Source organism: Aedes aegypti, chromosome 3 (assembly GCF_002204515.2).
Source record: "Aedes aegypti strain LVP_AGWG chromosome 3, AaegL5.0 Primary Assembly, whole genome shotgun sequence".
NCBI classification, from domain to species: domain Eukaryota; kingdom Metazoa; phylum Arthropoda; class Insecta; order Diptera; family Culicidae; genus Aedes; species Aedes aegypti.
In genome coordinates, this window is record NC_035109.1 from 225,508,852 (window position 1) to 225,533,147 (window position 24,296).

The 24,296-nt window shown below is 39.3% G+C and overlaps 1 protein-coding gene across 2 annotated transcripts in view; it reads left to right on the forward strand.

Annotated features, from left to right (window-relative positions):
- Window positions 1-10,704, forward strand: part of LOC5570561 (receptor-type guanylate cyclase Gyc76C) — a 256,689-nt gene extending 245,985 nt beyond the window's left edge. For both annotated transcript variants that reach the window (XM_021853210.1, XM_021853211.1), the window contains exons 13-16: window positions 6,840-7,005; window positions 7,085-7,406; window positions 7,465-7,858; window positions 7,920-10,704. In XM_021853210.1, coding sequence (XP_021708902.1) covers window positions 6,840-7,005; window positions 7,085-7,406; window positions 7,465-7,858; window positions 7,920-9,299 — 2,262 coding nt within the window. In that variant the 3' untranslated portion in view covers window positions 9,300-10,704. The remainder of the gene's footprint in view (window positions 1-6,839; window positions 7,006-7,084; window positions 7,407-7,464; window positions 7,859-7,919) is intronic.
- The last annotated feature ends 13,592 nt before the right edge of the window (window positions 10,705-24,296 follow it).

Sequence of the window (24,296 nt, forward strand, 5' to 3'; positions counted from 1 at the left end):
GCTGTGGAAGCGGTGGACAAGCCTATTGCCGGAGGTTGAGGCCATCCGGATACCCCGCTGCTATCTCGGCTGCGCCAAGTCTGCAGAAGTCGACGCGCTGGAAGTACACATCTTTACCGATGCCAGCGAACATGGATTCGGTTGCGTTGCATATCTGCGAGCGGTCATCAGAGGGGAGGTCCACTGCAGCCTAATGATGTCACGGGCAAAGGTGGCACTGATAAAACGTCAGTCGATTCCACGTCTGGAGCTGATGGGTGCTGTTCTGGGAGCGCGGATGAATCAAACAGTCCTGAGCACGCACTCCTACCAGATCAACCGCACCGTCTTTTGGACAGATTCCCGCACTGTGTGCAGCTGGCTCAATTCCGATCAACACCGGTACAAGCAATTCGTTGCATTCCGGGTCGGTGAGATCCAAGAGCTGACGAAAGTAGCGGACTGGCGATGGATTCCGACCAAACTCAACATTGCTGATGTGCTGACGAAGTGGGGACAAGGCCCGCCATTACAAAGCGAGGGTGAGTGGTTCAACGGGCCGTCTTTCTTATACCAGCCGCCAGAAATGTGGCCAACTCAAGAATCGACGGTCGAAGAAACAGAAGAAGAAGCGAGAGGTGTTGTACTGTTCCACGAGGTCATCGACGTCCAACCAATTTCACGCTGGACAAAACTACTACGGGTGACGGCCAACGTAATACGCTTCATCGCCAACTGCCGGCGAAAGAGGGAAGGAGAGCCTATAGTGGTCACACGAGCCACGGCTAAGCAGCGCCAGTTGATGAGATCGACGGCAGTTAAGTATGCGTCGGTGACAGCACCAGTCGGCCGAGAAGAGCTCCAGCAGGCGGAAACAATTCTTTGGCGTCAGGCACAGTGGGACAGTTTTCCGGACGAAATGAGTGCGCTCACTGGCAACTTGAAGCGTGCGCCGGATACACCGATGGAGACGGTCAAGAAGAGTAGTCAAATCTACAAAAGTTCACCGGTTCTGGACGACGAAGGAGTCTGCGCATGGAGGGAAGGCTGGCCAACTCCGAGGAAAGTTCCTTCGACAAGAAGCACCCGATAATTCTGTCGCGGTTCCACGAAGTAACTCAGAGACTGATCCAGCACTACCACGAAACGTTTGGGCACGCTAATTCGGAGACCGTGTTCAACGAGATGTGACAGCGTTTCCAGATTCCAAAGTTGCGCCCAGCGATACAGCAGGTGGTAAGAAAGTGCGTGTGGTGCAAGGTCAACAAGTGTCGTCCACGATCACCGAGAATGGCTCCACTTCCAGTTGAGCGAATCACTCCTCATCTTCGGCCGTTCAGTTCGGTAGGTGTTGATTACCTTGGTCCGGTGGAAGTTACGGTTGGGCGGCGTAGGGAGAAGCGCTGGGTAGCAGTTTTCACCTGTCTGGCGGTGCGGGCGGTGCACCTAGAAGTCGTGCACAGTCTCACGACCGAATCATGCCGAATGGCCATCACTCGTTTCCAGAGCAAATTCGGCAAGCCAGAACAGATCTTCTCCGACAACGCGACATGCTTCCGGGGAGCGAGCAACGAGATGGTCAGGATGGAGAAAATAAATCAAGAGTGTGCGGAGGTCGTCAGCAGTTCCAGCACCGTCTGGATTTTCATTCCACCCGGTACCCCACACATGGGCGGAGTGTGGGAACGCATGGTGCGGTCGGTGAAAGAGGCGATGCGTGCGTTCGACGACGGAAGGAAATTGACCGACGAGATCCTGGTGACAACACTAGCCAAAGCTGCCGACATGATCAACACACGTCCTCTGACGTACCTGCCGCAGGAGTCGGGCGAAAGTGAAGCGCTGACCCCGAATCATTTCCTACGGGGAACGGTGTCTGGCGCAGATCTGAAGGTGGACGAAGGATCGACGAATACCGCAGAAGCATTGCGGAACATATACAAACGCTCGCAGTTCCTCGCCGATCGAATGTGGGAGAGATGGAGTAAGGAGTACCTTCCGACGATAAATCAACGGTCGAAATGGTTCAACGAGCAGAAGCCGCTGATAGAGGGCGACTTGGTATTCGTGGTCGACGGAAAGAACCGGAAGTCCTGGAAAAGAGGTGTAGTCGAGGCGGTGATCAAGGGCTCGGATGGAAGAATTCGACAAGTGGACGTGAGAACAGCCGATGGTAAGGTGCTAAGACGAGGCGTGGTCAACCTAGCGGCGCTGGAGATCAGGTAAATCCGGGAATTCCGGATGTTACGGGCTGGGGTGTTGCGACGCCGCTTTGGACACCCCTACTTACGGAGCATAAGTGGAATATGACAGTTCGCAACGCGGTGGTAGTGGTTAGCGTAAGAGCATAAAAAACAGGTTCGAAGTAGTAGTAGGCAGCAGGAGTAAATAAAAGCAAAAGTGTAGCGGGAGAAATATAGTGAATTAACGCCATTGCAAATTAAAGTCGGTTGTTTGAGAATTTTATTGCGAAATACATATTATTCCGGTAGTTAATTAGCGATCAACAGGTCAAAATCGGTGTGTAAAGTGCCTTCTGGGAAGTCCGTAAGTGTACCTGAAAAGGAAGAAAAGAAAATAAGTGCGAAAATCTAGGAGAAAATAATATTTGATTTGCTTGTTATTTACTTACCTGTAGTTCGGGATTGCTACAAACTATTTCAATAGGAAATCGTAGTTAATCTAACAGTCCGGTGGATTAGAACGTAAGTAGACCTGAAATGGAAAGAAGAGAGAAGCATTAATTGGAAAATTACAACTTAGGCGAAGATCACACGACCAAAACAGCTGATTGCAGATAGGGTAGTTGGACCTTAGTTCGACACCTGCAAAGTGGAAGAGTAAAAGGGAGTCTAGAGTAAAAGGAAACCACTTCTTGTGAGTAGCAATTAATTGGTCTTAATAATGTAATTTATATAAGAATAAATAAATTTGCAGTTTGAGCATCGCCGAAAACAACTTGGCTGCTGAGGAAAATTTTGGTTTCCCCACTCGGGAACAATCTTTATTAACCAGATTTGCAGCCCGAGGATGGCTCATCTCGGCTTTACAGAATTAATGTCGGTCACAATAATCACGATTTTTACAAATTTCGTAGTTTTAACAGATGTGTATTGATTTAATTTACGTCTTATTTTTTCTCATTTCGCGGCGCATCAGTGATATTTGCAAATTTAAATTTTCGCTACGAAAAAGATTCATCCTTTTTTATAGTCTAGTCGAAAATCTTTTGAGAAATATAGCAAACAAAAAACTCCCAAGGAATGACCTTTGTGTTTCTTCCTTGATCTATTCAGATATTCAATCATGTGCTTTGAAAAGATTCCTTTGAGGATTCCTACGGGATTATCTGCATGAATTATGTTTGTACTTTTCAGTGCTTTCTCCAAGAACTTTTTTACTCGTTTTCTTTTTTTTTTTTTTTAATTTCTCGAATTCCGCCAGAGAACGCATTAGAAATTCTTTTAATTATTTTTCCTGGAAGGTCATCCAGGTACTAGGGTTCCTAGTAACGACCCCTTTTGACCAGTACCGGTTCTACGGTACTGTAACTCTCAGTACCGGTAGTACCGGTAAAATACCGGTGCTGGGAGAAATGCTAGCAATAAAGGCAATAATTATAAAGCATACAGTATTGGACAAACAATACGCAACCTTTTCAAATTCGTCAATTAATACAAGTTTGCAGGAGCTTATTGTCTATTTTTATGAAAATTGATCTTAGAATAATTATGAGTTAACTTATGAAATAAACAAAAATATGTGTTGAAATGCGAGCTTTGTCTAGCGTGGTGGACCATATTCATTCAAAACTATCCTTCAACCATCCACAGTTGTCCGTTTTATAGGAAATTTAAAAAAAGTTGCTGATGTCATGCGTAATAATGTATATACTGCGATTTCGATTTTCCGTTCAAAATTAATAATTCATGGACTATTTTCATGTTATCGCCTTGCTTTTCATTCATGAAGTAGGAGTAAAAAATGTAAAGCATGTTCAAAGTTCAACGTTTATTTGCCATATGGGTGCGTATTTCTGTAACAAAACTTTTAGGCATGGAGAAAGCTCTTTCTGGATCCATTCGGAAGTTGCTCGAATTGTTGCCCAATGCCCATGCATCGTGAAATGTCAATAAATATTTTGCTTTGAATTTGTCAGACTTGTAATACACAAACGAATTATCCCGAACAATTTCTATCAATCTTTGTGCCTTATTGAAGCACCTTTAAATGCTTCAGTATCCTGAGTTCATCGATAATTCGTGTTTTTATGCAAGGAGATAAACCATGATGAGTGCTGAAAGGGTGATAGTTAGAATAAGCCTTTATGTAATACGTCCCTTGATTGACCTAAGAAGTTCGTCGTACACGAACTTTACCAAAATTACGTTCCATTTATGGTGGAGAAATTTATTGATTCAAACGAATAAACGATTAGATTTTTCATCAGTTCCGAAAGTACCGGTACTCAATGCTTTCTAGTACCGATATTACGGTACTAAAAATTGGTCGGTAATACCGGTACTTACGATACCGGTACTCCCGGTACCAAAACCCTAGTTCAACCGGAATCTTTGTTTAGGGAGCAAGAGTTACCGTTCATGCTCCTTCTTCCGTCGACCGATTCTATCGGTGTTGAAGTGGTAACCGAACCAACCAAATACTAACACACAATGTCCATAATACGTCAGAATTGACATGCAACAAATAGTATGAAAATTGATTGGATTTTTTTTATTAAGGCACTCCGTACTTGTGGCCACTACTGTGCCGGAATCAGTTTTATCTGTATCTTCCTTACCGATACAGTTCTATTTTTATCGAATCTATATTTTTACATTTGCTTTCACTCTCTCTTCTGCTCTTTTGCTCTCACACCTAGCAGGTAGGAGAGTGCTCTGCTGTTGGTCCAATCGATTTCCATAAGCCATAGTCCATTGCTCTTTTGCGGTGGTTCGTTTTGCCGTGTTCCTGAGTCGTTTGAGGCTAGCTACCTGCGAAGTGGGACAATTTGTCTCAGTCACCATCTGATACTGACGGAGGATGGATGTGCTCCCCTATGCACGGTCCTCCGTGCGGCGTCTTCTGGTGGCTGGACGGTTTATTTTTTGGAGGGGCTGGGAATTGAATCCATGACCTTCCGCTTATGAAGCGAAAGTGTAACCTCAAGGCTACGGACCCCACTAATTGATTGGATTTGTATAAGTAGAAATCTTTTATAAGTTCGTAACGGTCTCAAGCCCGGAAATAGAAGAAGCTAACTTTATCCAACGTCAACTTGGCGGTCGTATCTCGGAAACAACCTCTTACTTTTTTAACAAAAATTGTCCATAACTTGAAAAATAATCCAGATATCTCTTTGGTGCCCTCAGCAAAAATGTGCACAATTGAAAGTTCTGGAAGTGTTTCATACAAAGTATTCTTAAAAATTCAACGATTGAAAATTCGTTTGCGCTTTTTCGAGATATCGGCATTTGAAAACAACCATTTTTTTGAAGAAAATTTCTGATAACTCTGTAACCATAAGAGATAGAACAGGAGTTCTTCGACAAAAAGTTGCGCAATCAAAAGTTCTAAAAGTGCTCGAAACAAAGTTTTTGCGAGAAATTATCGTATAAAAAGGTTATCACGAAAAAACTGATTTTTCAGTACCACCCTAAATTTTTTGTTGAAAAATCATAACTCGCGAACCATAATGAATAGAAATTTGGGTTCTTCTGCAAAGTTGCTCCAAATCGGTTGTTCTAAAACATTGTAGAACATTGTGTAGGCCTAAATGCATCAGCAAAAAAGTATATGTGCTGATCTCGTAAACCATGTGGGCCACCCTAATTTGACATCACTGAAAAAAATATCTGAAAAATATGGAGAAACTTTGCCGAAGACACCATATATCTAAAATTGACGGTTTAGGCGCAATCATTTTTGTCTTCCTAGATATGGCTTTGGGCCCAATGTGCATTGTCCTTTTTCGACTTAAAAATCTAATTTGTTTTATACGTTTTAAAGATATCTTCAGAACTTCGAACATAAATTTCTCCAGTAATGCTGTAACTTTCTTAACATTAACATGAAATTTCTCTAGGATTTTTCCAAAGCATTCTGTAGGGATTTATACACATTTTTTTTGGCACTCCTCCAATATTTTATCATGTAGCAAATTATTCGCGCGATTCCTAAAATGAACTCTTGAGAGATTATCAAAATACTTTATCACCAATTTCTTAAGTCATTTCGTATTCCAGAAAGAGCTGATGGTGCATGTTTTCGAAAAATTACAATAGGATTGCCGCTTAGGCGGCATCCACAAATTACGTTACGCTCTAGGGGGAGGGGGGGAGTAGGCTCAAGCGTTACGGCACATACAAAAATTTGAAATTTTTCATACATAAAGCGTTACGTACGGGGGGAGGGGGTCAAAAATTTTCAATTTTAGCGTTACGTGATAAATGGACGCTGCCTTATGGTTTGCTGAGTTCCCCAAGTCAACGATGCAGTTTAAAACGACTGACTGACAAGAAAGTTCGGTTGAAGTCTGGCTTCCTATTTTGTGGCGTTCCGTTAACCCAAAGCCAAAGCAATAGTTTTACTGATAGTTGGTGCATAAATCCAACATGAAGTGCTTATATGGCTTGTTTATTCCACTACATGTCCAAAGTATTCATAAAATACAATAGGCATCCTCTATTTTCGAACCGGTTAGTTCCTGTGTTAATGTTCAAATCTAAAGCAGACGAAAATTACAAGTTCCGGTATCTTCTCCACTTGCGGGAACTTTGGACATGATGCTTTCTAGTTTTCTGAGTCATGTTTTTATCAGCATGTCTTCTTAATAATTCTAACTCTATTCTTATCCACAGGCAATGATATATATTCATAGTTCAGCTTTAAACTACCATGGGAATCTTAAGTCATCCAACTGTGTGGTCACGTCTCGCTGGATGCTGCAGGTCACGGACTTTGGCCTTCACGATTTGCGCCACTGTGCCGAGAATGAATCTATAGGTGAACATCAACATTATCGAAGTAAGTATTCGAACTCCGTTCAGATCAACACGTACCTTATATTGAATACTTATGATGTCTCATTGCTGCCTTTTGCCAGATCTCTTTTGGAAGTCGCCAGAGCTGCTGCGAGCTGAGCAACGAACCGAAGCCACCTACGGTAGCCAGAAGGGGGATGTGTACGCCTTTGCCATCATTCTGTTTGAGATCATTGGACGGAGGGGACCGTTCGGCTACAGTGACCTGGAGCCGATTCGAATAATTGAGCTGGTGCGGGCAATCCCAGAGGATGGGCAGGAGCCGTTTCGACCGGATATCAAGAGCGTGATTGAGAATGACTGCATTCCCGATTACGTGATCAACTGCATCACAGACTGCTGGGATGAGAATCCGGATTCTCGACCGGATTTCGCCTCGATCAGGTAAACACGCAAGTAGTTATTCATTGGGACCTGTTGTAATGAGAATAATCTTCTACAGGAATCGGCTGAAACGTATGCGAGGTGGTAAGTCGAAAAACATCATGGACCAAATGATGGAGATGATGGAAAAGTATGCCAACAATTTGGAGGAGATTGTCCAGGACCGGACGAGGCTGTTGTGCGAGGAGAAACGGAAAACGGAGGATTTGCTACATCGTATGCTTCCCCAGCCCGTGGCAGAGAAGCTTACAATGGGACTCGGCGTGGAGCCAGTGTCGTACGATTCGGTGACAATTTACTTCAGTGACATTGTTGGTTTTACAGCGATGTCCGCTGAAAGTACACCATTGCAGGTGGTGAATTTCCTGAACGACCTGTATACGGTGTTTGATAGGATTATAAAAGGATATGATGTGTACAAAGTGGAGACCATTGGCGATGCCTACATGGTGGTATGTCTTGGTAGCCTTTACAGACAATGGATTTATTTGACTAAATTATTCCAATTTGTAGGTTTCCGGTCTTCCTATAACTAACGAAAATCGTCATGTTGGCGAAATAGCTTCAATGGCCTTGGAACTCCTGCAGGCTGTAAGGTCCCATCGAATTTCACATCGTCCAAATGAAACACTTAAGTTGCGAATCGGCATACACACGGGTCCGGTAGTGGCCGGTGTGGTGGGACTTACAATGCCTCGGTACTGTCTGTTTGGCGATACGGTTAACACGGCCTCTCGTATGGAATCGAACGGAGAAGCGCTGAAGATACACATATCGGGTCAGTGTAAGGAAGCGCTCGATCGGCTTGGTGGCTACGTCGTGGTTGAACGAGGGCTCATCTCGATGAAAGGGAAGGGCGAGGTGATGACGTATTGGCTGGAAGCAGCAACGGATAAAGCTATCCAGAAGCAGCCGGTCGACTATCGGGATCTACCTCCACCGTTGTTCTGCAGGCCGCGGCGATCTCCACGATTGACCTATGATTCTCGGCATCCTAGTATCATCGCAATCGCCAATTATACTGCGGGTAGCCGTCGGCAGTCCAGTGCGTTGAAAGATCTCGAAAGCAATTACAGTCTGCAAGGTTCGTCATTTGAACCGTCGGTGCGAGACTCGCCCCGTGCCTATCAGCGAAAGCTGGAACGAATTCCACTGTGCATCAATGACGACTCCCAAAGTACTTTAGAACAGCAAAATGCAATAGGTAAAACCCATTCTAGTGATAGTCTAGTAAAGAAAGTCATCTTTAACAATAGTAGTAAGAAAGTTAGGAATATGCTCCGTTCCATCGCGTCTACAGATGACTACCACAACATCTGTAGCTCAGGAACTTTTCTTCGGGAAAGCCGCTCATTGGATCCATTTCCCAGTGACGTACGGAAGCGATTGGAAAGTATTAAGTTGGAGAGGAAACCTCGCATGGGCCATAAGGGCTCACAATCACTTGATGCTGGAGTTAGCACGATAAGTAGTGAATCGATTGACAAAGACCAATCATCGAAGATGATCATAACGACAGTGCCTGAGGACTACAGTCAGGGCGATGGGCACAAGTATCTCAACAATAACTGCAACGGATCCATTGGAAACAACGAGGAATCGCACTGTCCTTTGTTGATGCGTCAGACTTCGCTGGTAACGCCCGGTCAGGAAGACAGCCTCAGTACGCATAAACGATGGTATTCGCTGGAGAACGTCGCTGTGCCGGACGAGGACAGTTGCAGTAAGAAATCGCTGACACGAGGGTCCATCAAGTCGTGGCTGGTCGGTATAATCGGGTTCAAAACGAGTGATTCTAGTTTACGGAAGGTAGGCGTGCTGCCGGTGGGAGTGCCCGGAGTGACAGGCTTTGGGGAATTGCAATCAACCCCAGAGAAGGAAAGTATGGTTTGATTTGGCGGTTCCTAGCTTTGGGCGGTGTGTGGTAGTTTTCCAATTGTTTTATAATGTTTAGGAAGTTCTCGGAAATGTTTGATGAGATTTTTGAACGATGAATAACCGATAGGGGCAGCATATAATGATATATCTTCAATGAAGGTTATAAGAATTTAAATGTCTAAAAATGAGTAAGGCTGTAATGCACTATGGACTGCATAAATGCATCTATTCATTCTTATGATATTTCCAGAGATTAATCCAGAAATATTCCCAAGAACTCCTTCAGAAACTTTGCCAGTAATTCTATCAGGGATGCTACCAGAAATTCCTCAGGTGTAATTTTCAGCAAAAGTCTTTTGAAAATTATTCATGGATTCCTTCTAGAGTATCTCCGGTGATTTTCCTAGTAGCTTCCATTGGGTTTGCTCCATAAAATAACCCCGGAAATAGCCAGGTATTCTCTCAGATATAATTCTGCGGAAAATATTACGTTCGACTACTACCGATCAAGGATCTTTTCGTAAAGAAAATTTTCTGGGCTTCCATGGGTAAAGAGTATCTTCGTATCGTACACACATGCAAACATGGTGATTTGACAAAGGAAACTCTTAGTTAAAAACTGTGGAAGTGCTCATAAGAACACTAAGCTGAGAAGCAGGCTCTGCCCCAGTTGGGACGTAGCGCCAGAAAGAAGAAGAAGTTCAAGCAATTTTGTCATTAATCTGTACATGGAGATTCATGTAGGAATAAATTCAGAAATTCGTTTCAGGTATTTCTCAAGTGATTCCACCGGTGAATGTTCGAATAATATCTACAGAAAACTACCTGAACGATATATTTTTGAAATTCCTTCAGTTTGCCTTTTGACACTTCTTATGGAGTTACTTGAAATATTCTAAAATAATCCTCAACGAATTACTTCTAAGATTTCTTCGAGAACTTCCTCAAGGATTCATTAAAAGTAACCATAAGAATTTTACCAGGGATTCAACCATGATATCCTCCTGCATGGAGATCTTCAAGTATTTCTTGGAAAATTCCTTTAGTAAATGCCTAAGAAATTCATATCTGACAGGATTTGAATTTTCATATTTGACAGGATGAATCTGACAGGATTTGCTCTATAAAAACCTTTATGCATTTATTCTGGATTTGTATGTGATTATATCACCTGCGTCAGATCTCCCACTCCACACTTATTCTCAATCTCTCAATTAGACCTTATTCAGTTATTATCGCATTTTCTCCCCGTCTGGTTGAATACACGCCGTTAACAGTGACTAAGTGTAGTTTAATTTTTCTCCCGACCGAAAACCCACAGTGCAGTGATTCTCCCCCCGTGAACCAGTGACCTATCCCGGATTGTCCGCTCCGCCGTTATAGGCAAAAAGACCTATCGAAGGGGGGTCCCTTGCGTGGACAGATACTTTAAGGGACTTACAGGTAAATTCATGCAGAAATGACTCTATTACTTCATCTCAGGTGTTTCCCGAGTGATGCTACCAATTTAATAACTCATCTGGAGTATACTGGGCACTAGCGCTATCTCCAGGGAAATCCTCCAAGACTTTCTCAAAAGGATCTTCGTTGAAATACTTTCGGAAATACTACAGAAGTTCCCTTTGATATTTCTTCTTTAGAGTTTCCTTCCAAAGTCGCATTAAGAATTCTTCAGAGATTTCTCAAAAAGTTATTTCCCAATTATCTTGAAAGATTTCATAGAGAATTATTTTGGTGTTATCCCGGGAACATTTTCAGGCATTCATGAAAGAATCAATCAACAATCTTCATGGCATCTTCAAAGAAGGGCAGAAATGATTTTTAGCAAAAATGCAGGGAAGTCATATCAGAAGCAATATTCAAGAAATTGTTGAAGAGATCTCAGGAAAAAAACTGGATTAGCTTTTGAAGGATTACTCAAAAATATTACTTGACAGATTCATGGAGAATTTGTTGATAGAAAATATAAAATTCCCGGAGCACTTCCAGATGATTGTGATTTATGAAGGAATTTATGAAAGCATTGTAGAAATTATTCGGCGAATAGTTGAGGTCCAATAGCATATCCAATAGTAATTTTTGTAGTAGCTCTTATAGAAATCTCTGTAAAGGTTCCTGGCGAAACCCTTTGAGTTATCTCATATGTTTATGACTTCTTCAAGAATTCCATGATAAATTTCTGGAAGTGTGTATGAAAAAAATCGTATTCTTGTTGGAAAAAAATATATTGAAGCATTCTATAAGGATTGTTAGGAAGAATTCTTGAAGAAATTTTAATTGTTCATTGTAATTTCTCAAACAATTATTGTAGTAATACAATGATGATCCATGGATGAGTTTCCTGAGATATTCTTCTCCTTTTTGGAATTAACGTCCTCACTGGGACAGAGCCTGCTTCTCAGCTTAGTGTTCTTATGAGCATTTCAACAGTTATTAACTGAAAGCTTTCTTTGCCAAAGTTGCCATTTTCGCATTCGTATATCGTGTGGCAGGTACGATGATACTCTATGCCCAGGGAAGTCAAGGAAATTTCCATTACGAAAATATTCTGGACCGACCGGGAATCGAACCCAGATACCTTCAGCATGGCTCTGCTTTGTAGCCGCGGACTCTAACCACTCGGCTAAGGATGGCCCCTTCTTGGGATATTCTGGAGGATTATTTGATTTAATTCTTTGCAGACTATCAGGGGAAAAACACTTAAAAAGTCTCTAGTGGAATTCGTAAAATAAGTCTAGTAGATTTTTAATGGAAGCCTGACCTAGCTTGACCCAATTAGATGCACATTTAACTAAATAGCGTATTTTCGAAGCATAGCTGCTTGGTGAGGTCGATCTGTACCATTATGAGCAGCTTCATTTTTAAGTTAATTTTTCTACACTCAACTGAATATTGAAGAAAAGTTTAGCATCACTTATAACCAAGAACCTTCATGATGTTATATCTCGAGATGCTGATGACCTATAATAGTGTGGTCTTCAGCAAAGTTGTTCAGCAGGTCAAGCAAATAGTTTGGTTCGCAATTTTGCCGCTAGGTGGCGCAAGTGGGCGTTAAAAATTGAGTATTTTTAGCATGTTCTATCTTGTGATTCACTTGAGATAGAAAGTTCGAATCTAAGACAAAGTTGTTCAGGAGACCAAGGTCGTTTGAAATGCAATTAGTTAGGTTTGAAATTTATCGTAAAATAGTTGTTTAGAAGGTCAAGGACATACGAAAGGCAAACCATTTGATTTATAATTATGCCACTAGGTGGCACTAGTGGGCATATTAAATTGATCATATGAAAAAAATCTATTTTGGGAACTTTGGCAAAGTTGTTCAGAAAATCAAGGGCATCCGGGAGGCAAACAGTTTGATTTATAATTTTGCCGTCAGGTAGCGCTATTGAAACATAGTGAACATGTGAAATTGAAAATTTTGCACTAGTTTTATATTGTGATCCAGATGAAATAGCAAGTTCGGGTATTCGGCAAAGTTGTTCCGACAGTCCAAGAAATTCGGAAGGTAAACATCGCTAGTGAGTACCTATGTTAAATTAATCATGTTGACCTTGAAATTGATGGGAACATCCCGTTATAAAACATATAATCAGTGTTAATGCCATCTCACGCCGAGGACCTGGGATCGAATCCCATCCCCGAAATAGTCACAAAACTTCAGTGACGACTTCCTTCGGAAGGGAAGTAAAGCCGTTGGTCCCGAGATGAACTAGCCCAGGGCTAAAAATCTCGTTAATAAAGATAGAAAAAAAAGTGTTAATGCATTCCAACGTAGCCATGAAAACCAACTTTTACTCAGGTTCTTCGACTCGATATCGAGATATGGAACATCCAGTTATGGAGTTATATCTCATGATTTCGATAAGCTAAAATGTGGCGTTTGGAAGTGTAAATGATTGAGGTCAGAATCAAATCACATTCAAGTGATTCGGATCTGAAACATTGCTCAAGTGTTTCAGATCTAATTAATATTCTATTGATTCAGATATTATTTACTTTAAGAAATTCTGGCCTGACTAACATCACATTCAAATTATTCAAGTCATAACCACTTCATATCCAATTGATTCAGCATTGATTGACTTTATATTCAAATGATTCAAGTTTGATTCTCTCCATATAAAAAAAATATGTGAAATTCACTCCATATTCAAGTGATTCAGGTTAGGTTCGCTCCATGTCAAGGTGATTCACGTTAGATTCACTAAATTTTTGAGTGATTCAGGATTACACTAAAGTCTTTTTTTACACGGTTTTTTTTTGCACGCTTTATTTTTACACGGCTTTTTTTACACGCCTCTCGGAATTAACACGGTACTTTTTTTGCACAAAATTCGGAAATAACACGGTTTTTTTACTTATTTACACGGATTTCGGAATTAACACGGCTTTTTTTCCTATTCACACGGATTTCAGAATTAACACGGTACTTTTTCCACGGATTCTAGAATTACCACGGTTTATTTTAACACAAATTCCAGAATTAGCACGGTTTTTTTTTGCACGGAATTTTTTTGCACGGCACGGGGGACCGTGTAAAAAAAACCTTAGTGTAATTCACTTCATATTCAGATGATTCATACTTTATTCGCTTTATATCTAAGTGATTCGTATATAAATTACTTCATATTCAATTGTTTCATGTTTTTAACTTAATATTCAAGTTATCATGTCTAATGCAATTCATATTCAAGTGTTTCAAGTTTGATCCACTTCATGTTCTAGTGATTTAGGTCTAATTCAATTTATATTCAAGTGATGCAGGTCTTAATTACTTTATATTCACGTGATTCAGGTATGAATCACTGGATATTCAAGTTGTTTAGGTTTGATTCCCCTCAAATTGAAGTCATTCAGTTATAATCCACTGCATTTTCCAGTGATACTAGTCAGAATCACTTCATGTTCATGATGTGTGAGGGGACGGACCTGGTATAATGGTGAGAAAACACACCTTTCACGCCGAGGATCTGGGATTGAATTGAATCTTTGGAATAGTCGCTATTGACATAATGATTATAGTGACGACTTCCTTTGGAAGAAAAGTACAGCCGTTGTGGGTCTCGAGATGAACTAGCCCAGCGCTAAAAAAAGTACAAGCAGTTTAGGACTGATAATACTTCATTTTCAAAACATGAATCTGATTTACCGTGTACGCACCTAACTTTGCGCAGCTCCAAACTTTGCGCATTTTAAGAAGCCAGAAGAAATGATAATTAATTATTGATTTTTTTAACAATTCAGTTTCAGCAACATGTTCGTTTATGTAAAATAAGTATTTGGCATACATTTGTTTACTGAGAAACGCTCGTTAATGTTAGTAAATAAACAATAAACCTTATCGTCACACGTATAAACGTCAACTTTTACACCGTCTTAGCACAAGCACTAAGGAGTGGCTCTGTCAAAAATCAACATTTTTCCGAACAAAACTATGCTGTGAGAAGTATAATTGCGGTGTATTAGCAAAAAGGGTAATATTCTAGTAATTCCATTAATTTTCCATACAATATGTCGAATTTTTATTTGAAAAAAAGCGATGCGCAATGTTAGGACCCATTTTTTACGTGAGGGTCTTAATTTTTGCGCACTTCTAGCAATTCGGAATGGCACGTAAATACATGTACGTCATTGCAAATGACAAAAGCTGTCGATCTTAGCAAGAATGGTCACTCAATCTATAAGGCAGCGGTTACATGTTATATTCCTGAAAGTACCTTTTGTATGAAGCTGAAGGCAAAGTTGTGCATTGAAAAATCTCGGAAATCCCACTGTATTGACGCAGGAGGAGACTTTTACAGTAAATTTGGATAATTGATAGCGCAAAGGTTGGCTTCCCAGTTGATGCACAATGATTCAAGTTCTAGTTGTCTAGCAAAAAAGCCCGTTCAATTATGGTATATCTAATACGTATGGCGGTAAATTAATAAAAAATAATTAATCGCGAGAGATCAACGATATATCTCCCAAACTTCCTCCACTTCCAGCTGACGACATGTGCAACAGAGAAGATTTTCTTTAGAAAGCTTCCAAATTGTGCGAAATCGAATTGTTCAGACCATCAGCAGTAAATACGAGCATCGAATTTCGATAGTTATTCAAAGAGATGGAACAAAATTTAAAAAATAAGGAACAGAAACAACAATAAAATAAAAAAAAGTTTAAGAATTAAAAAAAAAAAACAAAAGAATAAATGATATAAACCAACTTACGAAAACAAATAAGGGATGGTACACAAATTATGTTACGCTAAATTTCAACTTTTTTGACCACCTCCCCCCCTCTGTCACGTTTTTTGTATTAGTCCTCCGAAATTTTTGTAAGACTTGTCACGCTTGGCTTGAGCCCCCCCCCCCCCCCCTCGGAGCGTGACGTAATTTGTGCATGACCCCTAAGCATAAGCTACGGCTGTAAACTATATTGCTCAGATTGTAATCTTGTGAATATATGGTAAAAATTAAGAACAGTGTAAGTCACTATTCGTGGCCACTCTATGTTTGGGGTGGTTGAACAAATTAAATTGAAATTCACGAAAAAGCTCATGATGAAACTCATATTAGTTGTACCCTTTTTATTTAATACAAAACCAGTAAGAAAGTAAAATTATTCAGAGCAAACAAGCAATTTAAGGCATGCGCAAAGTTAGGCACATCATGCGCAAAGTTAGGAACAATTCAGATTTTGTGCGCAATGTTAGGCACAAGGTATTGCATCCCCTTTTTATTTTGTTTTATTTTTTATGAATTATTTTCATTCTTTTAAAATCATGTGTTCTACTGAAGGGTTAAAAGCCTATCGTTGACAGAAGTTTGAATAAAAAAAATATATATTTTAGCCTTATTTGAAACGAAAATAAGATGATAATTTCTTAACTGCGCAAAGTTTGGTGCGTACACGGTACTTTGTATTCAAGTGTTTCAGGTTGTTCTTCTTCTTGACGTTAACGTCCCCACTGGGACATAGCCGGCTACTCAGCGTAGTGTTCTTATGAGCACTTCCACAGTTATTAACTGAGAGCTTTCTTTGCCTAAGTTACCATTTTCGCATTCGTATATCGTGTGGCAGGTACGATGATACTCTATGCCCAGGGAAGTCAAGGAAATTTCCATTACGAAAAGATCCTGGACCGACCGGGATTCGATCCCAGACACCTTCAGCATGGCTTTGCTTTGTAGCCGAAGTGTTTCAGGTACGATTCGTTTCATTTTCTAGAGATTCAGGGCTCATTTACTTCATATTTGAGGAATTCATTACTGATTTTTTCATCTTTAAGTAAGTCATGTCTGATTCACTTCATTTACAAGAAATTCATATCTAATTTACTTTACATTCTAGTGGAATGGTAATAGTAGTAGGCTTGAGTTTTTGCGAAAATCACGTGGCTCTTCTAATACAGTAGTTCAAAATTGTGAATCTCATCAAGTAGCCTATGTTTGGTACATGAATTTCCTAAAACAGTAGTGTCATTGCAATTGCGTTTTGTACCCACTCATATCATATCATTGAAACGGTATGACGTCACCAATCTTCCCCTCAATTTTTATTTTGATTTTACGCTATACTAATACAAGCACACAGCGACTTTCTCCTCACCTCCTTTATATCACATTGGTGTCATTGAAGGCTGTAAATGCGGGAAATGCAGCGGGAAATAGAACATTTTTTTTACAGTAGTTTTGAGTTGCCATTAGCAACGGGTGTTTTGCTATACACTAAAGTCTTTTTTTACACGGTTTTTTTTTGCACGCTTTATTTTTACACGGCTTTTTTTACACGCCTCTCGGAATTAACACGGTACTTTTTTTGCACAAAATTCGGAAATAACACGGTTTTTTTACTTATTTACACGGATTTCGGAATTAACACGGCTTTTTTTCCTATTCACACGGATTTCAGAATTAACACGGTACTTTTTCCACGGATTCTAGAATTACCACGATTTATTTTAACACAAATTCCAGAATTAGCACGGTTTTTTTTTGCACGGAATTTTTTTGCACGGCACGGGGGACCGTGTAAAAAAAAACCTTAGTGTATTCAAGGCATTTTGCCAACAACAGCGATACGCGTGAGTTTCACTGGCTCCGCTGACTGTGATTTGCTACGCTTGCCTACTGTAGTGTGAATTTCAGAACTTTTCACAGCTCTGGTTTCAAGTTTGATTTAATTCTTTTTTAGTGATTCGGATATGAGTTGCTGCATATGTAAGGAACTTAAGACTGATTTACTTCATGTTCATCGGTCTGATTTGCTTCGTTTTCAAGTATTTAAGGCTACGTATCCCGTCATTCGTTTTGGCAGCAATGATGATTTCGCAGCTTGCAATTCCAAAGTGATAGAACTCAGTCACCTTATGGTGATTATAAAAAGAAGCCACACCCTAAACTTTCAAGAGCACAAGACTTGAGAACCAAACTGCGCTCCGCGTTGAAAATTTATCCCATTGGTCATCACCAGCAAGCAAGCAATTGGATTGATTTTCAACGCGAACTGTTGACAGATTCTCCAGTCTTGTGCTCTTGAAAATTTAAAGTTGGGCTTCGTTTTAAAATCACCTTAAGTAATATTGATTCAGAAAAGTATTACTACTTGCGCTTACATGCGGAAAGTATGCTGATACTTTTTCAGCAATGTCAGATCAAAACCAATTGGTTTTCTTTGATTTGCAATCGTAAGACGAATTAGCCACAATCATTGATGCCCAGTACAAATTTCAATGACGGCCTACTTCGCCTCAAGTCATGATTTAATTTTTGTTCAAGTGACTCACTCCAAGTGTGCATTTTATGGCAGTATGAGAGGCTACTGAAATTTCTAAAAATTACCAGGAACTCAAAAGTGCTTATTTGAGGCTGATATTTTGTACAACTCATATCGCATACTAGGTGAATAGTCAGAAAATAATTCTGAAAGGAATTTCATTGCTATTACATTACGAGGATCATTTATAATCTCAATGTGACTGTTATGCTATTATAATTACCAATGTGACAAAACAACTTGGTATTTTTTGGAATTTTCTAGAACAATCTTATCGATTTCAGTGAGTTGCAGCTCAGGTCTGATGCTTCTAATTTTCAAATAATTTAGGATGTAATATCTTCATAATTGAGGCTGATTCGTTTTCTATTCATCTATCTCAGGGCTGTTATACTTCATATTTAAGTGATTCAGGTCATATTCACTTTATAAACAAGCGATTCTAGTCTGATACACTTTATATCCAAATGATTCAGGACTGATTCTCTTCATAGTGAAGTGATTCATGTTAGGTTCTCTCCATCTCCAAGTGGTTCATGTCGGATTCATTGCGTATTCAAGTCTGATCCACTTTATGTTCAAGTAACACAAGTCTGAATTACTTCTTATTCAAGTAAGGCCTGATTCACATCAAGTTTAATTTACTCATATTTCTGAACAAACATTTCAGAAGGGCACATCGACATTGGTGAAAATTGGCTTTGCAAGCCGCTGTGGAGCCCAATTCAAATCGATCACGCTCACCAATACCACTATCAGGAAGAGCTAACACCAATCTTTCTGATAGTGGTGTGAGTTTGCGTGGGCGGGCTAAAAAGGGCTCAACAGCAAAGTTTCTGAAAAAAGGCTCAAGGTATCTTAGGCCTTTTTCAAATGTTTGTTCGGATTTCTTTCACTGCATTTGCAAGCAGTTTAGGACTGCTTCATTTCGTTTTCTATTGTTTCAGGTCTGATTCACTTCACCTTCAAATGATTTAGGACTGATACACTTCATTTTCAAGAGATTCAGGGTTTATCTTAGTTTTTAGCAAACCATGTCGGATTCACCTCTTAATTTAGTGATTCAGGTCTGACTTACATAATATTCAAGTACCACCGTGCGGGGTGACATTAGGCCTAGGGGGTGACTTTGACCGCCTCTTTCGATGTATTTCATGGCTAGTAGAAACGCCAAAAAACTTGTCTATGACCTTATCTATTGGCTAGTTGTAACGTATTCTTGAAACTTGACACATTTTTTTCATTATTCAGACATTAGCTTGCTGTAAAAATTTTGGCCCAAAGTCACCCTTATGGACCAATGTCACCCCGCACGACGGTATTTCAGGTCTGATTCACTCTATTTTCCTAAGTCATTGGTTATCCAAGACTCAAATTTTCTATCTTATCTGGATGAAAAGATATGACTCGCTTTATTTGCTTACTAGTAAAACCATGCGAACATTTCTTTAATTTTAAATAGTTTGCTCTCCGGACCTAAATTTAGAACTAAATTGTTAAAGTTTTCATTGTCTTTCTGTCCTTGTATTTTTGAACATGGCGGCAAAATTTAGAACTAAATTGCTTGCTTTGCGGATGTCCTTGATCCGCTGAACAGCTTTGCTATAAATCGCTTCATGCAAATCATACAGATCTCAAGATACAGCAGTGAGAAATCAACTGTTTTGAGGTTGTCGTGTCTACCTATCTTAAGGTTTATTTTGAATCGGTAATGTATCAAAACTGAAACAGCATTTTTCTCTCGAACGGACAAAAATTCTAGGAAATTATAAACGTCCGATTTTTTTATTTTGCCAATTATGATAAACCGACGTTCTAGTTTTTTTGATTTGGTGATCAATAAGAAAAACCTGCATTTTCAGTTATATTATCAGATATTTTTCTACTACATGGTCTTGGTGCCTTTTACTTGCATAGTTAATTAACTATCAAGTTATAGGCAATTGGTAAACTGCATTTAGTTTTTACCCACGGTTGGGTTGTTTGCCTCTCTCGCAACAGCAATGTTGTCAAAACAGAGAGAGACGCACCGACCCAGCGTCGAAGTTCAATGGAATAAGCCAAATTAGGGTTCTTTCGAGTTTACCTAACGTTAAGTTGTTTTAACCCATCACAGAGACTTTGAACAGGTAAAACAGGTTATCTTTGACTATGCGGGTAATTTTGATAGTGAGGGACTCACAACATACTAAACGAAATAACATAATTTCTGTTAACCAGTTAAGCAAAACGAATGCAAAAGTAAAGTGTATCAGTATGACTTTTTATGCCAGAAGTATTTTCGTTGGAAGCAATTACATTGAAAGTATTGATAATCAAATATGAAAAATCGATGAGATATTAGCAAATTAACTCTTCCAAACAATCTGTTTTACGATAATCATTTGATGAAATTTTAAGAAATTCGTCGCTTATCCCGGACAGCCCAGTTATAGTAGAACATAAATCCGGTCTCAAATCTCTAGTGAAAATCATTTTTACAAATTTGGGCCATTTTTGTAATCTAAGTCAATAATTTCCATATAATGTTAACGCCTAGATAAATGCAACGCCCCATTTGCTCAAAGTAATTCATTCGGTTTTGATCGAATGAAATTTTGCTACTTCTTGATATTCCAAAAACGTGTGATTTAAGTTGAATTCAATGTCGAAGCGTGAATATCACTCGATATATTCTTAGAATTATTACTTTATACAAATTCATACAGGCTTATAATGGTGTTTGCCGTAGATGTTTGAACTTTAATCACTTTTGTATGTGATTTCATTTATAAATTCTGTCATTTTATGTACAAAATCTCATCCAGAAAAGCACTAATTTTTAACCTATAAGAATTCTGTGTCAATTTTCGAACTTTCATACACAGCAGACCAAAATGGTATGAATGGGTCGGAAATTGGTGTTTTTCCCCAATTTAGATTTTTTTCCAAAAAACTATAAAAGTTACCCAGTTTTACGGTACCTACATTTCCTTAAAAAAAATGTGAATATTTCAATGTAAAACTGACCCTAATAAAAATAAAATAGTTTCAAATCATCATTAGACATTTTGACACTAGAAAACATGGAATATCCATTAGAAAGCTGCTCCTTCGGTCATCACTTTTCAAACTTATGTCGACATCAACTATAATCGACATCCTACGTATTCTGGACTTAGTCAAACTCTCAACGGTTTGCATTACTTGTCACCCAAAACCCGTTTGCCCAAGCTCTACAATTCCGACAAGAAAACGAACAAATCAAACTAATTACTAAAGATCTGAAGGATTTAAAACAAAAGTGCAACATTTCCGCAGTTTTTATTTAGCGCTCGTTTCGTTCTACTGTGCCACTAAATTCGCCGAAACGGTGAAGCAAAACAGTTCTAGGTTTTAAGAGACTTACAAACAACAGAACAAGAAAAGCAAAAACCACAACTAGGAGAAAATGTAAAAAATAAGTGCCATGTTGAAATCAAGACATACAAGAGAAAACAAATCAAAACTAAAACAGCAATCAAATAGCATCGGAGAGTGTTACTACCCCAATTGGTTGGATACAGTGGAAGACAGCATCGCAGAACTGCGATTTTGGAGAAAATTTCCTATTTCGATTACAAATGATCAAAATAAGACACAAAATGAGTAAACATCAATCAGGACCTTCTATTCGTTTATTATAAATAGTGTATAGTTTTAGTGAATCACAGGCTGTGAAATAGGATAAAACTAATTGATAACATTAAATCTAAGAAGTTTTAAAATGTTCGAGTCGTCCTGTTCCGAGGATCAGAGGATAACATAGAGGTGAATTTCGTTCCAATTTAATGTGTATCATAGCGAAAAAGAAATCAAGGCAAAACTGACTATAATGGAGACTTCATCCATCTCATTTTCCTATGTTCATTCTTTTGAATAAACAGAAAAGTTCAAATCGTTTTTTGGGGTTTGTCATCATTTAGGCAAAGCAGTCAGAATCAAAAATATAAGATAGAAGAAATTCAGCATCATTTCATGATTTATCTAAGTTTCCAAAACGCTACAGAAAACAAACCAATCAGGTACCCTTGGATGTTTTGCAATAGAAATATTAAACTGAACAAAAGAAATCCTTTTTTTTTCTAAATTATGTTTTGGATAGTATTATGACAGAAAAAAAATCAGAAACATTGCGATAATTCATACAATTCAAAACCAAATGTACAGCTGGCATAAGAAAGCGTGGTTTCATCATACATGTTTGTTAATACAAATCTGATCGCAAATACTGCACAGAAAGCAGTTAGTTATTTCGGTCATCCAATAAATGTGAATTTTAAAATATGTATGTGTGTACTTTAAATTTAGAGACGCTGTGATCGCATGTGAAGTATAGAAAATTTGGAATCAAATACTAGTGTACAGAATTTTTAAACTATCAAAACTTTTGGCGAATGTTTCCTTCTTTCATCATTACAACGGCAATAGCTCTGTGTATATATGAACTCACAATCATGGTTACCATCATTTCGCTTACGAATGGCGGCGTTTTTTGGTTTTGTTTGCTAAACTCTGGTCATTATTAGTCGTTTAGAATTATTGTAAGAAACTGTCTAGTTTGAATGAAATTTCCTCTGCATTAGAATCTCACCCAGCCTCCCGTTTTTTTTTATTATACTGCAATAAATTACAAAATTTAGCGCTGAGAATGTTACCGTTACAAAACGAACTTCACATATCTTTTCTTCCTCGTGTTGGAGAGACTTGTCTTTCGAAAAGGCAAGCCATCTGTTACATTAGAATATTGGACTGTCATCTAGTTTCGTATATTTTTAGAAATGTATTATTGCTGGTTCATATACAAAAAAAAAAACAATTCACAAAGTAGCAGGATTTCGATATTGATAGTGTACATTGAGTTAACTGAGGATCTGCATTGTATGAAATGTATATTTATTATCAGAATCAACAATAAAATGTGAAATATCTGAAGATATTGCGTTTAATTTTCTATTCAAATTCTCACTTTGGCCCTTAATGGATTCGTCGAAATGTGATCACTTTAAATCTTGCCACATCATCGGACTTCTCGGAGTTTTTAGCCGCCACCGCCATCTTCCTCAATTCGATTCTAGCTTAAACTTTTTCACGTCCCAAGCATCTCTATTCCTAAGGGATAGTACACAAATTATGTCACCCTAAATTTCAACTTTTTCGACACCTCCCCTCCTTTGTCTCACGTTTTGTAGGAGCCCTCCAATTATTTTGTAAGGCTTTTCAAGCTTGGCTTGACCCCCCCCCCTTGGAGCGTGACATAATTTGTGCATGACCCCTAACTTAGGGGCCCTAAGTAGTTGTCACATGCCCACATAGTGTAATCGTTTGATGCCGTCCTGTATAATATTCGCATTTAACGCCATTATTATGCGAGAAATTGTGAAATAGCGTACAATTGCAATACCAAAATGTAATTCGTGATCAAACGTCAACATCCCACCGCAAAATCGCTAGGGTTTGGAGGTGATTTTAACCTCCAAATTGCCAAATAACCACTAAATCATCACCTCCAAGTTAGTTCTAATAACCTCCGTTATATGAAATATGGTGGCGCTTCGATCGTCGCAAGTTTATCGTTAAACAGTCAATAGTTTGTTTGTTTGTTTATTTTCGACACTTGACACCAAGAGGGTGCATTCGTGTCGTTTAGAAAGTATTTTACATTCTGATACAATTCAGTTTACCAGCTTGAACAGTTATTTTTATAATTTTGTGTATAATTCTGTGTCATGAAGAAACTTTAAAATCTTTTTCATATTAATTTCTTCATTCGTTAATGCAAGATCCGCAGCATTCGCATTTTTGTGGTGGTTCTTTCTTTAGTAGGAACGTATTGGTTAGCCGTGTGTGGCCGTTTCGGAGCCGTGTTAGTATTCGTTGATCGGCTGCGCTTCCGTAATCTGCCCATCTGTGCGTATCGTTCTTAATTTCTCGTAGTTTCGAGTCTCTGGTTTCGTACCACTTTCTATTCCACCGGTGCCGTATACCTTGCTTAATCGCTCTCAGAGCGTTCTCTCCTGGTATTGCAATATTGTTTGCTGGTTGTCCTCTAGCCTCACCCGCTAGTCGATCGGCTTCGACATTTCCGCTGATATCAGCGTGTCCTGGAATCCAGCAAAATCGAATCGGTTTGTTCTTGGCAATGTGTTCGACTTGCTCGAATCCAGGGATGTTTGGATTTCCCCCCTTCTAAAGCTAAAAGACAGCTGGCCGAGTCCGTTAATACCACCAGCT